Source organism: Vidua macroura, chromosome 4 (assembly GCF_024509145.1).
Source record: "Vidua macroura isolate BioBank_ID:100142 chromosome 4, ASM2450914v1, whole genome shotgun sequence".
Taxonomy (NCBI): Eukaryota; Metazoa; Chordata; class Aves; order Passeriformes; family Viduidae; genus Vidua; species Vidua macroura.
The window spans coordinates 32378793-32396290 of NC_071574.1; the positions used below are offsets into that span (position 1 = coordinate 32378793).

Sequence of the window (17498 nt, forward strand, 5' to 3'; positions counted from 1 at the left end):
TCCAGAAGTCAAGGCATTTGTAGACAAAAGACCTGTCTGTGTCAAACAGTTCCTGCATTTCTTGTGTTGCCAGGTGGAGTTTATATGTAAATCAGTCAGATTTCACTATATGATTAAATATGGCATGTACATCTTCACTCAGGCCAAAGTTTTCCATCATTGCTGAATTCCTGATATTTTAGAAGTCCCTGTTTGTGCTCCAGGAGTTATCAAGCATCCCAATCCAACTGCCTTCAGTCCTAAGTGATATTTACTTGACATTTATTCTGCAAAAGAAAATATGTTATTCTACAACATGTCTGATATGAATTTGGCTTGTCCTTTCCAATGACTCAGCAATTCTGTTGTATAAAATAAAGCTATTAGGCTAGATCCAAGTGATAATATTGGTACACAGTGACTTCAATGTTTCTTTAAGGAGGGAGTAGTTTATGCAAGAATGGCTGAAATCCTATATCAAGCTGGGATTGCCCCATAACTAATTGCCCCCAATCCAGAAGAGCTGCAGGTATTGCAGAACAGTGTGCTTAACTACCATAATTCTCATCTGGTAGAAGAATCTTTGGGAAATGTTTTGGAAGGCAACTAGTCTCAGCTTAGAGTAACCCCATGACAGCTCTGACTTGTGTCACAAGTAATTCCCCAAGCCTAGGCAACATGAGAAAGAAAATAGCTCTGCTGCGGTTTTGCTTTCCCTGAACTGAATGTGATAATTTTGTGTTTAGCAATCTGCAGGTCCCAAATTCAGCTGTTTCTTCTGACAAAATATGCAGCAGAGCAGCAAAAAATATATTTTTCCTATTTACAATACTTAAAATGTGTTAAGTGTTCAGCTTGATCAATTACAAGTTTAACAAAAAATTACAGTTTTTCAGTAGTGTGAGCAAAACCAATTGCTAAATTACTGATTCTCCTTGCTATGCACACCCTCTAAGGTACATGCCATTGTCATATCCATATGGAAAACAAAATTACCAATTATCACCTATGTTGTGCTTTCATATTTTACATTTTTTTTTCAAGAAGGCACTGGTATATAGTGTGTTTTAAGACTTAGAAGGGGAATCATTATCCACAGAAGTTCAGCAATGTTCCCCATGAATGGTGTCTAGCAGTAGGCTGAAGGTTTTTAAAATTCAGAATTCAGTCTGCTCTCCCATCTTGTAGCATCTCCCATCTACAATCTTGAAATGCCAGCCTCAGCTTCTCATGTTTGACCTGCACTTCTCAGGGTCTTCCCAGTTTGTTATGAGAGACCTTTAACATTCCAGTAGCTTCTGATGATCTTTATACAAAGATTTACAAAAAAAATTTATTTTACAAGCCATCGTGGAAATATGTATTCCTTGCTGTAAAAGTTGGTTGTGTGGCTGAGTGGCTCATGGCTAATAATTCAGCTTGAATTTATCCACCTGCTTCAAAACACAACCTACCAGAGGAAATGTATCCTGGGCTGGCAATTTCTGGGAAGATGACCAGGCTGAGATAGAAAAAGGTCCCAGACCAATGAATCATTTGACATCAGGATGCGGTAGGACAGTGATGCTAGATTTTATCTATTTGAAAGCTATAAATCTGCCTAGCTGAAAACTCCCTCTCTGAACCTGCTACTGCGTAGGAGTACTTTGAAAGTTCTTGGCCCTGGAAAAGCCTGTACTAAAGTCCTAAATCAGAACAGGTGTAAATCTTTTGGTAGCTTTGCCTTCTAATCCAAAACTAGGCCTGCCTCACAAAATTTGGATTGCTCCCATAGAGACCTAGTAATGATCAAGTAGAGAATGCATTTGTCATATGGAAAATATGCAAGGGAAATAAACGTTAAAGAAGCAGGTAATGGAAAAAAACCTGTATGTTGAAAGGCATAAAGAATACAAAACAAAAAGAGGCCAGAGTGCTGTCCCAGAACTTCAGGAGCTGTTTCTCATCAGGGTCATGTGGGATTGTGTGGGAGGCAAGAGCAAATACTTTGCTAAATGTCTGGAAAGACTTAGGTGACTTCAGGAGGAAAGGACGACTTATAACTGCACCCCTGAAATAAGTGTATGTCCTATAGAAATGTTCAAGGATGTTCTTTCTCCACATAGGAGGTGATATTCAGGCAAAAGTGACTGAGGGTGTAGCTGGAAATGTCAGCATAGCTGAAACAGTGGCTAGACCAGATGGGACTTGAAGGTAAAACCAACAGAAAAGACATGGAAGCAGAAAACTCCAAGTTGGGAAAAACAGAGGGCATGAATAATTCCATTTATAAGTGTTCCTCCTGTTTAAATTAAGATCTTGCATATCACGAAACATTAACTGATACATATCTGTAAGTTATTAGAGGGGAATCAAATTTTAAAAGAGAAGTTACTTTATTTCACTTTAAAATGCCCCTGATCCTGATGCTGTGGCAGTTTGTGTTACCTGAGCAGCAAATTGTGCACTTTCTGCTTTTGCAGTGTTGCAGCAGTGATGTCTCTGCAGGAGATTTGGGGAAAGGGCCTGCATGTAAGGTACAGGGGAGTTGCTGGGTTGAGAAGATTCTTGGCGTGAGGACGATCAGAAGGAAGCAAGTGGGGTGGTCAGGCATCCCTGGTTCTAGTCTTCGTGGAACAACTTGTTTTCATGTGCTTGTTCCATTTGTGAAAGTTAAAATGGTATCTGGTTTGGAGGCTTGGAATATTTGATTTTAGTAAAAAACAACTGTAACAAAACCTCATGATAATTCCTAAAAATACAAGCAGCTATTGTTCCATTTTTATGGAGTAAAGGGATAAGCTTTTCAGTGTATCTTAAATATTAAAAGCTTAAAGTAATTCATAATTAGAGTCTAGGAGAGGAGATCCCCTATAACAGAACCTGCAAGGGTCCATTGAAAGTTTTCAGCAGAAAGCACTTTCTTCACTGTGTCAATAGTCAGTGATCATGACCAATAATCACCAACAGTGACAGTGAAGATGGCAGGGTGAAAAGAGTGCTTACAATTTGCCAATCACCCAAAGATGGAGAAAGGCTTCCATGGATGTATAGCTACTTCACCAGATCCTGGGAACTGGCTGATGTAAAAGCTGCATGTTGCTAGCATATGCCAACCCCTCAAGTCCAAACTTTATGAGTCATGCTCCCTCCAACAAAAACCCTTGAAATGTCAGTGCCATTTTAAACCCAGAGGTTTATCAATATGACTGTCTGATTAAAGTCAAGTGGTCTGTCTGTCAAGATCACCCTGAATCTGTAGCGAAAAGAAGAGAAAATAAGCACTTCTGATGTGTTTTTCTAGGAGAAGCAGTGGCTATGCACTCAGAGGCAAAAAGCCATGAGAAAATACAGCTTGGCTCCCTCAGCTCATAGTGGCTGCAAGTAGATGCTGTTCTAAGCAGAGGAGAAAATTATGCAATCTGGTGATAACTGCTTGCACTGGCTTTTTTATTGGGAATCCTCAGCAGGACTTTGCATGTGTTTCCTAGCAATGAAACATCATACAGTGAGAAAAACAAGCAAAAAGGGAAATGTTTTGAAGATTAATCTTTTTTTTTTTTTTTTTGCTTTCATTGCTGACGTGATTACAGTGAGAGATTGCACTGTTAACTATAACAACACCCCTCAATTTGAAAAGTCACATTTTCATCAAGCCCATTTTTAGAAGCTGTCCCCCACAGATAATGTGCTAATGACTGGAGAGAATATTTGCTAGAAGAATGGTTCTGGCAGATGATGAATAGCACTATGCAAGTGGTGGTAATAGCTCTAATGCCAGTTATTTTTAAAAAGTGGTGCTATTGCTTGCTTTATCTTGTCAGAGCCACATCTAGGCTCTGAAACCTGGGATGGGTTATGTACATCTCTACTGAGTTATAATGTACTTGACCACTGGTAGTGACCTGTGGTTACCTAGTCTTCCCAGGTTTTTCCCGTCATGTGGAACTCCAGACTCAATTTTTTTTTATTGCAGAACCACCAAAAACCCAGCTTACATTTTACCTTGTACAGAAAACCACAGGCTGCAGCCTATTTTAATAGTTCCTGACAGCATTTCAGGTACAGAGTAGGTACTTTCTGCTCCAGTGACTCCTTGGAGATAATTCAAACACGACTGTAAAAAGGCCCTGAGCAGTCTGCTTTGAGCAGGGGGTTGGACTAGATGATCTCCAGAGGTCCCTGCCAACCTCAGCTGTGTTGTAATACTGTGATATTTTATGCATTAATATTTTTTGTCCTGTACTTTGCCAGGAATATTTGGAATGTGGTAGCATATTCCTGCTGAGCTGCAGGAATAGAAAATATACCCAGTGTGAATGCAGACTAATGCTAAACAATCATTACTTTATTGATAAGCCACATCTATCATTATAGCAAGAACAAGAGAAGAGCACAAAACAAGTGCAAGAGAGATGAATAACAGAGCTTGTTAAAAAACTCCTTCATCTTGTATGGAAGCCCCTTCCAGAGCTGGCAGCACTGGGGACAGATCTGCATGCCAACAGGAGGCTGGGAACACAGCAGCAGAGGTGGTTTTGTGGCAAGGAGGATGTGCTGTGTTGGACAGGGAACACATCATTCCAGTGGGGAAGCTCTTCAGCCTGAGGGACACGTGCTGGGCTTGAGAAGCTGCCAGTGCTGCAGCATGTTGGAAGTCTTGCTAGGAGTTATGGACAATATGTTTCTGCTCTGAATAAATGATGGCTTTTATATTACACTTCATCCTGATGGATAAAGAGGACTTGATCACAGGATGAACAGTCAGTTGAGAAGCATCTTATTCTATTTGTACAAAAGAAATTGAATCAAGTCCCTGATATTTTTGGTGCTGTGAAAGGTCAGATTTCACAAATTTGACAACTGTCTAATCTGGATGGAAGAATTTAAATAAAAAGTGTGAATGGTGCTGGTGAGTTAATAATGTTCAAACCAGAAGTAAAGCTACACCAATTTAAGAAAAACCCCAAAACCTAATAAACAGCACAATTGACAACAAATTCCCCAAAGATTTAAAACTAACTCAGCTTCAAGCATTTCTCTTTTCTTCTCACTGGCAAATGGGAGGTGATAGCAATTAATAAAAGCTGATCTCAATGAAATAATTGTGTAAGTAAGAAAAGTGATATATGCTTAACATAACTGAGGGCAATAGGAAGTTACTTTGCATATACAGCAAGAATACAATACCTTCTAAGACAAGTAATGGTAGAGGTAGAGGTGCTCTAAGTATAAAGAATTAACTGAAAAGAGAAAAGCACTGAACAAATACTCTGCTCTGTGTCTGTGGAAAAGCCAAATATATTCAATGTGTGGATGAACTAGCTCTCAGTCACAGTAGCTGATGAGAATGTTAAACAATAACTATTAAAGTCAGACATTTTACAATCAAGATTTCAGCTTAAGTTGCATCTAGAATTTTTTGACAGAGCTGGTCTATGAGTGCTGTGGAACATTAATGTTGATTTTTAATAAATCCTTTAAATCTGGGAGGGTTTCAAAATACAGCAAGAAGCTAACTTTGTGCCAGTACTTTTAAAAGCTAAGTGGCATAACATGAATAATTATAAGCCTGACATCAATCAGTGGAGAATATTGCATAGCTTACAGGGCTCTGACTAATAATTATTGTTTGTAAGTATTAATTATCTTTAATATTACTCATAATTCAGCCCCCTCTTAGCTAATAAATTGGTCAGTGAAATTAAAGTTGATCTGCATGTTTATTGATTTAATCAAACTGAATATAACTTTTTTAAAGTACTATCAATTAGGTTGACAGAGGTAATGATGCAAAGGTAAGAAACTCTTTAAGAACATTTTTCTTGGCTTCATATGTCAGCCTGGTTACATCATCTGAATTATGCAAATTGAAGGTTAGATTTGTTACCATCTCTATGTACCAGCACTTACTCAGACTAACTATAGTCATGCCTTTTGTCTGAACACTGAAGCCAAATAAATTCAGATTAGAAATAAGGTACATATGTTTCTGAGGAACATGATCATGGAAAAAATTCTCCATCCTGGATGTTTTGAAAGGAAAATCTAGTGTAACTAGTTCGGGCAGTAAATGTGGAAAGTGAGGAGGAGCACCAGAAGCAGCAGAGGCAGAGCTGGGGAGTTAGTTGCCCCTCCAAGCCAATCTGCATGCATAGGCAGCACTTATTCTTTCATCTCTTTCCCCATTTTCTTCTCACATTATTCCCCTAATTCTGCAACCAAAGGCATTCTGCAGAGGCACACGTGCTGCAGCTCAGGAGCAGCAGCAGGTGCTGAGCTTGGCAGCGAGCACCAGTCAACCTGAATTATTTAAAAGGTGAGAAAGGATCGTCACAAGGGGCTTTATGGTTTCTAGGAGGCATTTTTAGGTACTTCTGAGCTGTTGATCAAAAGACAGGCATTCTGTCCATCCTACCAAACCTAGACAAGGTGGTCCAGTCTTGGAAGAAACAAGAGAACTAGGTCTGTGTTTCGGGCCAACCCCCAGGAGCCGTCACCTTCCTGTGGTCTCCTTGCCCCCCACGACAAATCCCTGCCAGAGGGACAAGGAGTCACTGCCCAGCTCCCTGGGAATGCAGAGTATCCCCACACTATCCCAGAAGTCTTCCCTTCCCAAACTGCTGCTCCCCATCCCCTGCTGGGGAAAAGCCATAAATCTGGTGAAAGCATCCTGTGGGTTAGGTCTGACCTACAGATCATGATGCTGGGGCAGGATAAGTCAAGTGACATCAAATATTTTCTTTGTCAGGATGAAGTCAAAAGGATATAGCATTTAAAATTTTACTTTTCTTTACACATCTTCAGTGATTCTAAAATCAAGTCCTACAATATTTTTTGTACAAAAAAGGTTTCTGTAGCCTTTGGTAAGTTTCTTGTGCAGTAAATGTGGAAAGTGAGGAGGAGCAGGAGGCATTGTTAGGATTATTGTTAGGCTTCTAGCATAAACCAAGACAAAGCTAATAAAAAGCAGATGATCATATATACTTTATATTATCTAACATTGTTTAGGGAAAGCTGTAGGTCAACTGGAGTGAATTTAGATTGAAACATTGGAGAGTTGAAGAGATATAGGAAAAAAATTTAGAAATATGTTTATGCAGCAACTGAGTGTAATAAATAGGAGAATGTCAGATTTATAAAGCCAAGGAAATAGATGAAATGATTTCCAAAAGTAACATATACTTATTAAAGAAAAATTTGGGCCAAGTTGCTCATACAAGGAAAATTGTGTCACCCTGATAAATCACGTACTCCAGCTGACACTGAACTAAGCAGAGCTCTGTGTGAACAGGTTGTGAACAGTTCTCTGCTTATAAGGCAGAGGTGACCTAGAATCTACTCTCAGTCCTGAATGGGAATGAGAACCGACTTGTAACAGCCTTTAGGGGAGCAGTCTAGATACTGCAGTTGGAACAGGAATATTCTGTGCTATAAATGAGAGAATTTAGGCTACAATTAGTGTCACTGAATTTTTACAATGTATTGCTGGTAATATGAGGAATAGACTACAAGTTTTCAAATCCAAAAGGAGGCCTATAATTTCATACACGATTCTATTTCTTGTAGTGGCCTTAATAAGTCTTGCTAGGTTTGACCATGGAAAAAAATCTAATATTCCTATGACTCTTCAGTTAACATGTACCCCAGTCCTGCAAGCTCATTTTTCATTGCACAAGGCTCTGCTTTATATCTTTATTACCTGTGTCAGTGGATATGATCTGATTGGAAGGAATGTCTCGGATCGGTGAATAATAGCATCCTGTCACCCAGGGTCACATAATCATGTTTATCTGTGTCTTAGTCACCACCTCACTAGACAGTTTGCCCCTGCTACTCCAGTAATGAACACTGTCTTAGGCTGTCTGGTCTTTGAGGACTGGGAGGCAGTTGCAAGAGATTTGTATGTATAGTTTTGTCCTGCCCTCAGGGAACACCTATCTTGTTTTTCTTTTTAATAACCTGGAATCTTGATTTTGTGGTGGTTTAGGAATCATATTCTCCAATTTAGTACTCCCACTAAAACCATGCACTGCTCCACCTCCTTGCTCCAAGTGGAGGCACAAAAGGTAAAGATCATAGTTTGAGATAAGAAAAATTTACTGAAAATGGCAATGAGATAAGAAAACAAGCAGTTAACAGCAATAATATTAACAACAAAAGGTGTAAGGAAATAAATTATTCAAACGGAAAAATTCTCTGACAATAGACAATACCAGATGGCTCCCTCTGCACATTTTGTGGACCAGAAGAAAAATCTTTGTGCCGGAAGAGAATCCCTTTCCCCAGCCCTGGCAATGACATGAGGTGATATAGAATAACCTCTGTGCCCTGGCCATGCCTCCTCCTGGCTACTGCAAAAATTAACCCTCTCCTGGCTGGAACCAGGACAAACCTGCACCTCTGTTTAATGCATCAATTTCAAAATGTACTGTTTTCATGAGAAATAGAACTCTGGAAAATTTGAGAAGGTGTATCCACTTTTTTTCAGAAGGAATAGTGCCACTGTCTTCCACTTTGCACTAGACTCAGCTTTGTCAATAATGGGAGAAAAAGCCCCAGTCAAAGTTTAAGTCTCTTCCTGACTGCCTCAGTTCTTTCCATGCAGGATAAGTTGTCAGTGTCACAGAGAAGCTAATAATATTCTTCAGAATATTTTTCATTCATCCATAAACCTAGTACTGTATTTTATGACCCTATTATTATTATTTTAGTAGTTACAAAATATGACCATGCAAATATCCCAAACTATCAGCCAAAAACTGCAGAAAACCAGAGGTGGAGAGAGCTGAGGGTAAAATAACTGCGGGCATTGTGGAGGAGAGACAGGCTAATGGGTAAAAGGGAGAGGCAGCTTCTGAAATAACTGAGTTTTAGTGGACCAGTGGCTCCAGGAAGCCTTTTGAAATTTACATTTATGTCAGTTGCCCATGGGTATAGCCTGATTTGTGAACTATCAGTTTTTCAACTAACGCTCAGGTTATATATGTGAACAAATTTATTGTCTATATTCTTTTTTCTTCTTTTTTCCCTCTGCTTTCTTGAGTAGTCCAATTGAAGTGAAAGTTTGGGAGAGGTTTGAGAGAGGCACAAAGCACAGTGCCTTGCAAGTAGTCTCTAAATCACTTCAAGCTCCCTGTACAGTGTGGGGTTGGTTCTCCTAGAGGTGTGTTGAATCTGAAATAAAAACTTTGTAAAATCCAAGGAAGCGAATATAGGAACCTTTTTTCCCCACAGAAAAAAAGTATTGCTTGATCCCCAAGAGCACTAAAGGAGCTATAGGAAACAGGAATTCTGTTGTTGGATTTAGATTTTCCAGTTAAACACTTCTGCAGTGCTGAGACCAGTGTTACATCTGTGTTCCCTGTTTTTAGAGAGGCACTAAGCTCCATAGGTACAATGCAAGATGGTCACCCTAGGATGAGGTATAGAATCCTGACCTGATAACTCTTTAGAACCAGAACAAACTGAAATTAATTGCATCAAACATTGAATTTTAGGGTTAATTCTGACTACAGGTTTCAGAGCTTAGAAAAGTGCAAATATTGAATAGTGTCAGGTCTGCAGGTTCATCAGCACAGACTCAATATCCAAAAATACTCCGCACAAAAATATTCTCTCCCCTTCTATCATCATAAAATGAAGAAGTCTAACTACAGCAGATTGCAGAGCATGAGGCACCTTGTGCATGAAAAATTACACAATTATGAATGTTTGGATTAGTTGATATGATTGACTGATCATCCTTAAGTACTTTATAACATAACCATTCCACAAATTAGTCTGATGTAATGTATCCCTATCAACAAGTAATTTTCTGTATGTTTGTTTGCAGTGTTCTTTAGCAGCTGCATGAAGTTTGCTAATGAGTTGTGGTGAGTCAATCATGATTCCCCTCACTCTTTATTTCATAGGTTGGTGAGACCAGATGCAAAAAAGTTTGCACTTCGAAATCTGATCTGAGATCCAATGATTTCAGCATCGTTGGAAGCTTGCCAAGGGATTTTGAATTATCAAATTATGACTGTTATGGGAAGCCCATTGAAGTCAACAATGGGCTCGGGAAATCTCAAGCCAAGAACAACAAGAAGCCTCCTCCTCCCAAGCCTGTCATTCCATCAGCAGCAAAGAGAATCGATCTTTATGCAAGAGCGCTGTTTCCTTTTTGCTTCTTGTTCTTCAATGTCATATACTGGTCCATATATTTATGATAAATCTTTTCTTTATTTTTTTCATATGTGTAATATATAGCCCATTTCATCATCCTTCCCAGTCATGAAGGCCACTGTGTGAAATTATTTGCATTTGCAAAGCAATATGTTGCATCTTGATGCCGTGCGATTGTACTGAAAATATGGCATCTGAAATTTGAATGAAAGCATGACACTGCAATGTCTGTGCTCTGACCAACTTTGTATATAAATGTACAGCATACATCCTGCTTTAGGAATATATATGAAGGACGATGACTACTATATTATAAAGCTGAATAACGCTCCTCAGTTATTAGTAACATACAGAAATTTAAAGTGTTTCTGACAATGAAACTGATGTGCACGTTGAGTATTAATTATTAAAATCAGTATTCTAGTATCTGTAGTATTTAACAGCTTTTCTGCTGATTTCCAGAGGAAAAAGAAACACCCACCAAACATCTTGTTCATGTATAATTTCAGCTGGTACTGTTGAAGAAAAAGCTAATGTGTAATTATTATTTAGGCTTTGTAAGTGAAGGCAGCATCAAGTAAGCAGATCTTGTCTATGTGGAGAAATAAAGATCAGAGAACTACTAATTTTGTAAAATCAGCTCATTTAGGAAAAAAACCCCAAGAACTGTCCATGAAGCAGGCACAGTTAAATGTGTTAGAATATGCTGGCAATAAAACATTGGGGCAAATTTTAACTGCTGTTTCTTTAGGCACAAACTAGATACAGTACATAAAAAACAAATGGGCCACTTTCTAGACTAAAGATGTCAAGAGTTTTGGAGAGGCATCACAAGATGCAGCTCAGTATCAGGTTTGTTATACATTTTTACATTAGTTTGTCCTCTGGCTCAGCTTCTGTAGCATCTGGCAAGCATCTGGTATGTAAGTCACAATTTTTTTTGTTGTTGCATTGGACACTTCTTACTTGAATTGTTTTGTTTATTCCCTTGAAAGCTTTCATTTTAAACAAACCAGTTGTCAAGACAAAATCCCATTTTCGCCAATAATGATACCTTTTCTTGTTTGCGTGCTAGCTAGCACATAGCCACCAGTAGGAGTGTCCTAAGGTCTAAGGGGCTGAGACTCCCATGAGCCCTGGTGTGCTTATGTGTTAATTAATGGCTGCCCTCACCAACTCATTGATCTGGCTGCTACATTTTGGAGAATAAGGTCCTATGCATGAAATAGTTCTGACAGGAGACTGTTTTCCATTTTCCAGAGGAAAATCTATGGCATGGAGACTTAATGTGAGCTCCTTGGTTTGCATAGGGCAGGGGCTTTGGCCTCCTGTGGTTGCCAGGGTACATCCTTTCACGAGGGCAAGTCATGAGAAGAAATTTGGCCAAAAGAAAGCTGCATGTAGGTAAGCATGTGAGTAGAGTGTGTTTCCTGAGAACAGGGACTTGGCCTCAGCCCATGAGAGCGTGTCATACACATCTCTGCTGGGGAGATGGGGCACCACAGCTAGTTACAGTATGAAAATAAGGCAATTCATAAAAGAAAATCTAGACTGTTGGCCCCTCATAGGCTAAGAAGGGACTGGTTTAAATACATCAAACCTTCCATAGTGGGGGAAACAAACAATCCCACTTGTTGTGCTACATTTCTGGCATGTCCAGGGTGTGCTGAGCTAATGCAGGCCACAAGGGGACTGTTGGATCATTTGGGAGTTGCCCACAAGGAGAATGTTGTCCACATGCAGCGATCCTGCACAACCAAAAGGTCGAAAGTGAGAATGTAAGAGGAATGGCATGCCACACTGGCTTCACTGGACACGTGGTGAACCTGCACACCCAGAGCTTTTTGAAGTCACTGCCACTTTGTGATCAGCAGGCTGGCCGCAGCGACTTGTGTTTGGGTTGAAGAGATCTGCTCTTCACAGTAGGGTCACACACACTCCACCAGCTTCCTGGCCACTGTCTCATGGGGGTTTCAGGCAGCCACTCTACCAAGTGGCCACAGTTTGTCCTTTGGGTTTCTTTCTGATCCAAAGAAATGGAACGCAAATCCCAGATGTTATTGAGCTGTGTTGAACAGGGGCTGAGGGAAATGATATCTTTAAGGTCTAGTTCAAAGTTTTAATACAGAATTAATTAATGCAGAATTGTCAGAGACTCTAAGAAGCAAGCAATAAGGATAAATGAAAGAGAGGAAGGATGGGAGGGGGAACTTTTATACATACAGAATGGTATATTTATAGACATTATTTATTCTCATACTTGTATTTTTTCTTACAGTACTGGAAGGCAAAAAAATAATTACCTTGTGTTGGAAATTATATGAATTTTGGAAGATAACTTTTTTGTTAGAACTCTTATTAAATGATTTATCTGTAATTAATGTCCACATTCTATCTGTAAAATCTCAATTATAGATTTTATTGTTAAATTAATCTTTGTTCCTTCTTGCTTTCCTGCTTACTTGATGGCTTTTCTGTTTTATCATAAAACATTTAATCAATAATACACTGTAATTGCTTTCCAACTCACACAAAGGGAAGCAAAAGGAAGGCATATTGTTCAGATAAAGGTTTTTTGTTCATTACAGCACAAAAACTAAGGCCAAAAGCAAAGTTTAACAGCAAATTTAAACTAAATTTAAAATGAAACCAAGCATCAGCTATAAAGTATTAATTTTCTTTTTACTTACACTAGATAATACTGCAGTATTTGTATTACCTTGGAATATATTAACTTGTCCTACTGAGCAGTAATAATTGATTTATTTTCTTTTTCTTCTTTCTACTAAAGGTCATCAAGAGTTTTGCATACTATCTCACATTATGGTCCACCAGCACCCTCTAGTTGTAAAATTCAGCGTGTTGACTGATTTCCAGAATAAGGTGCAAATATAAATCTGCATAGGCAAAATAGGATCCTAATTGCTAATTATAATATGAAAGAAAAAATTATTAAATTAAAAATAAATGGGCACAAAATCTATGTGCAGCTGTAGAAATTTTCCATGCAGTTAAAATTTTAAAGTATAGAAATGAAGACATTCAAGTAGTAGCAAAGGTGAGGTTCATGCAGTGCAGCTTAGTAACTCGATTACTAGTCCTGATGTCTAAACAAACCACATGACAGCAAAATCTGGTTTTGTGGGAGAGTCCATCTGTGTTTCAGCTGACATTTACTTCAAGTTCTGCTGTTAACTGGTAGGAGAATTACAAATTTTTTTCTACCCTTAAGATAAACCTTGGTATTTTCTTGGTTCTTAAGCATTGAGGGGTACTATTCAAGTAGCTAATTCTGTACTTCTGTAGTACCATCACCCTTGTACTTCTGTAGTACCATCAACCTTTAGATATCTTTCTACATTCAAACACTGCATCAGGAATTTCCATGGAGATTGTTTAATTCATTTCTCTACTGCATCTACAAATTTAAGGTAGGCAACAAGTAAGGATGCAATTTGAGAAGTGTGTCAGCTGCTATGCATTAGTTCCCTGTAGCACACAGGTCATGTTTGACACCCGGTTTTAGGAGCAGCTCTTCAGTGTGTAATGCACCTCCTCTTTTCTTCACTTAATTCCAAGATGGTGTATGTGAGCAGTCGATCTTTTGAGGAAAGGAGTTTATTTTTGTAAGTGCAGTGTAGATAAGATTGACCAGTTGGAAACACTACCAAGTGTTTTGCATTCTTAAAAGTCTTCAGAATAATTTGGACTTGTTAACAGGGTAAAGGAAGATGTCTTTGCTGCCCTATTACCCATTAAAGAGAAAGCAGTAATACTGCCTTCTGGGTTAGTGTCAATGGGCATGACCACAGTGATTGATCTGGCTGTATAATCTTTTAAAGGAAATGCACTTACAAGTAATCTTTATTTAAAAATATTTTACTCTGAAGAGAGACAATACCTTACTTAAGCAGTCTGTTATAGCTGTTAAGGGAATCTCTTAACAGACCATATAATACAGCTGTAATACAGACCATGGTCTCTGCTTCAATTAAAGCAGGTTATCCTTGTGGTTACTGGGGGATTGCGATGGGGGTGTTTATAGAATAGGTAGCATTGAATTATTTATTTCCAAGGGAGTGCAACCTGAATATATGCAGTATCAAGTGATTTTTTAGGCTATTAAGATATCTTAGCGCTGCAGTGAGTACAAATGAGGTGTGCAGCAGATAAGGGAATGAGAAGACACTGTTACTTGATGCTTTCATGTACTAATTCCAGGATTAGAGAAGGTAATGTGGAAAGAAATTCAGATACAGATAAATTGAATAATGGTTTTATTTGTGTCAACTGTTTAATTTGTGTCTAGAAATGTGTTTTGTATATAAATAAGTTACCTTAATTTTATATTACTATAAGGAATTAATAAAAAACTAGGAAAATTAAGCTCATCTGTGGTGCCCAAAAGATAGGGAAATGAATTATTTTCATATGAAGCTCTACACCTAAGTAAACAGTAGAATATAAAGAAAAATTTGAGGACATAAATTCCTCATCATTGTGGTTTCGTCTGTGCCATTGTATCAAATCAGTCACAGGCAATCTGGGCTCTCCCAGATCTTGCAGCACTCCCTTGCATTTTGCCTTACTCAAGAAAGTTGCCCACCCCTGTACTCCCCCTGCACCTGTCCTCCTTCCATCAGTGGGAATAGTGTCAGCATATATTTAAAATAAAGATTACCTGGCTATTTTGAAATCCTTCTGAAAGCCTTTAATTGCTACAAGTATGTCTATGCTGCAGTCACTAAAATGTCTGCAGATAGTGTAGGCTTATCCAAATTAGCCTTAAACTGGCTGTTTTGGGGAGGGCTGGAAACATCACCATGGTGACAGTGAACTGTGGCTGGGAAGCCTACCTGCTGGCTAGGGCAGGAAAAAATATCCTTGGAGTTCACCCCCACGGCTTTGTGCTGCCTTGGCTGTTGTGCTCAAGCAGTTGGTTTAAAGTTAGCTCGTGTGGGTGTTCGTCAGCCCGTGCCTGTGAACTGTAGGTGTGTGCTGGGTGACGCACGGTGTGCTAGCACAGAGAGATCCTTCCTACGGCTGGTGGGAAAGATGGCACTGTAAAATATCCTCTCCACAGCTCTTGATCACCTACAAGATTTCTGACGTTTTTAATTTTGTGCACTGACAGGAGCATTTGGTGGCAGTGACAAAAAAATGCCAGTTTGCTTTTTTCCTGAACCAGTGCACGTGTAAATGAATGAGTTGGATTCACCCACCTGATCATGAATGAGGTTTCCTCCTGAGTCTAGGCCATAAGACTATCCCTCTTATGAGCCATTCTGTCTAAAGTCCCTACCTCTAACAGTGGATATTAGAGCACAATCTTTTGAATGAATAATGAGACTAAAAAATGTATTGGGAATAACAAGAATGAGACTGTAAAAGTCTTTTTGGCTTCCTGGTTGTCCATGCAGGTCAGCCCTAATTTTGAGGGGCACTGATTGCTTTTCAGCATGGGAGTGTCTCTCAACATGTCAGACAGTGCCTGTCAGGTTCTGGAGACCAGCATCCACTGACTCCTTCCTAGGAGGAGGGTGTTTGAAGGGCCTTCGAGTTTGTTAGTCAGCTCATCTTTTGAGTACTGAGATAAATCCAAAGCTGCCTGGCACCATTAGCTGTCACACAGAGGCAGCAGGTACATTAAGCACATATCTTTTAGTACAAGAAAATTAATGGACTTTCATCTTATTGCATGAAAATAAGGTTTACTGTGACGGAGACCAACCAATAACGCAACGTGGAGTAACATCTTGTTACTAAGAATTTTTGTCCCTTCAGGTAGTTACTTAGGCCATATAATGTACTTTGACAGGAAGAAATATGAGGCTTGTGGTGTATAAAGAATAAGGTATTGTATAACTGTTTTCCACCTGATGAGTTCTTTGGGCTGTGGCAGTGGGAAGTGTAGGGTTTTTCATATATATCTGTGTCAGTCTGTTTCTTTCTACGAATATGCACAGTGGGAATTATTTTTTTATTTGAAGAAGCAAATTCAAGAGGTTTTTGGGCCAAGGAACCCTCCTGAGTATAGCAGGTCAAGCTGTTGTACTGTTGCCCCCTGCGAAATCCTTTCAGCTCAGAGGAAACCTTCTCTAGCAGCATAAACTGCTGAAACTGCGGCTGCTTCTGAGAGGAAAGTCTGTGTGTAGGCAGCCCCTGTGCTTCCACCTTCTTTTCCTGTAGCATACATAGTGATAATCAATAGTACTGTTTAGCTTTTCTGTTCTGTAAAGCACTCCTTTTATCTAGCCTGAGTTATTTCCTTGGCAATAAGCTTTAGATATCCTACCTTTCATCTCTGTGCAGTCAGATCAAAGATAGTGTGTGGCTCTATCAGAGTTCATGAAGGCAAGCCAGTGCTGATGTTCAAGAACACTTAAATGGTAATATATGAGAAGACCTGGGACCTACTTGTTTCTTTAATTTTAACCTTATGTTTGTGATGCCACTTCAGTTATGTCCCTATAACTCAAAATATTCTGATATTTGGATAAAATTTCACTACATGCATTATATTTTTGAGTTAAGTTTATGAATTTCCTGTGAAAAGCAAAATACAAAAAAAAAAAAGTAGTCATGTGACATTTTTTTAAAATGTTGATTTCCTCTATTAACCTTAAAATTTGAATTTGACCCAGAGGCTAGGGAAATAATGTTTCTTACTGTTTAATAAGCCTTACATTGTCATAACAGATTTATCAGCATCTCAGGCAGGCTCATTCTTCCAGATTAATTTGTTTGTTTCTTTGACTCTCAAAGGCCAGCTCACTGGAAAGCATTAATTTGGAGACTGGCTATTTCAAAGGCATTAAACTGACAGGAACTGACTGTAAAGAGTAATGGTTCTGATCAGTACCACTCCAGCATCAGCTTCTGCTGTTGACAATGCCTGTCTTGATACCTGCTCCTGCTTCTGACACATCCTGTTTAGCCTCAGAGTACTGGAGGGCGTAAAATCTTTGTAGGCTTTTTAAAATATTTGTCTGATAGTGTCAGCTTCTGACACAGCCCTGCCTCCAGTCCCCTTCTGGACGTGCTTCAGGACCAGAATATTACAGAAGCAATCTTTTTTCAAGCAAATACAAATGATATACAGCATCCACCATGAGATATCATCTACTTTGTGAAATTAAACTTCAGACTTTATTTAGTAATTCTTCATATTTTCTAGTTTTTTCCCCAAGGTGAAAGCTTCTTAAATACATAATTCTTAAATACATTAATAAAACCAGATGTGAATGATGGCAGGACAGGATCACAGTGGCCTTTTTCATTTTCTCTGGACTTTACAGCTCTTATCTTGCTGTGGTCTTTAAGCCAAGGAGATTTTGGAGGATGTGCTGCAGCTGAAGTCATTTTGACTGCCC

General features: G+C 39.0%; 1 protein-coding gene across 3 annotated transcripts in view; it reads left to right on the top strand.

Moving 5' to 3' along the window:
- The window catches only part of GLRB (glycine receptor beta), a 49360-nt gene extending 36802 nt beyond the window's left edge, over positions 1 to 12558 (top strand). For all 3 annotated transcript variants that reach the window (XM_053976368.1, XM_053976369.1, XM_053976367.1), the window contains one exon: positions 9873 to 12558. In XM_053976368.1, the coding sequence (XP_053832343.1) occupies positions 9873 to 10169 (297 nt within the window). In that variant the 3' untranslated portion in view covers positions 10170 to 12558. The remainder of the gene's footprint in view (positions 1 to 9872) is intronic.
- The last annotated feature ends 4940 nt before the right edge of the window (positions 12559 to 17498 follow it).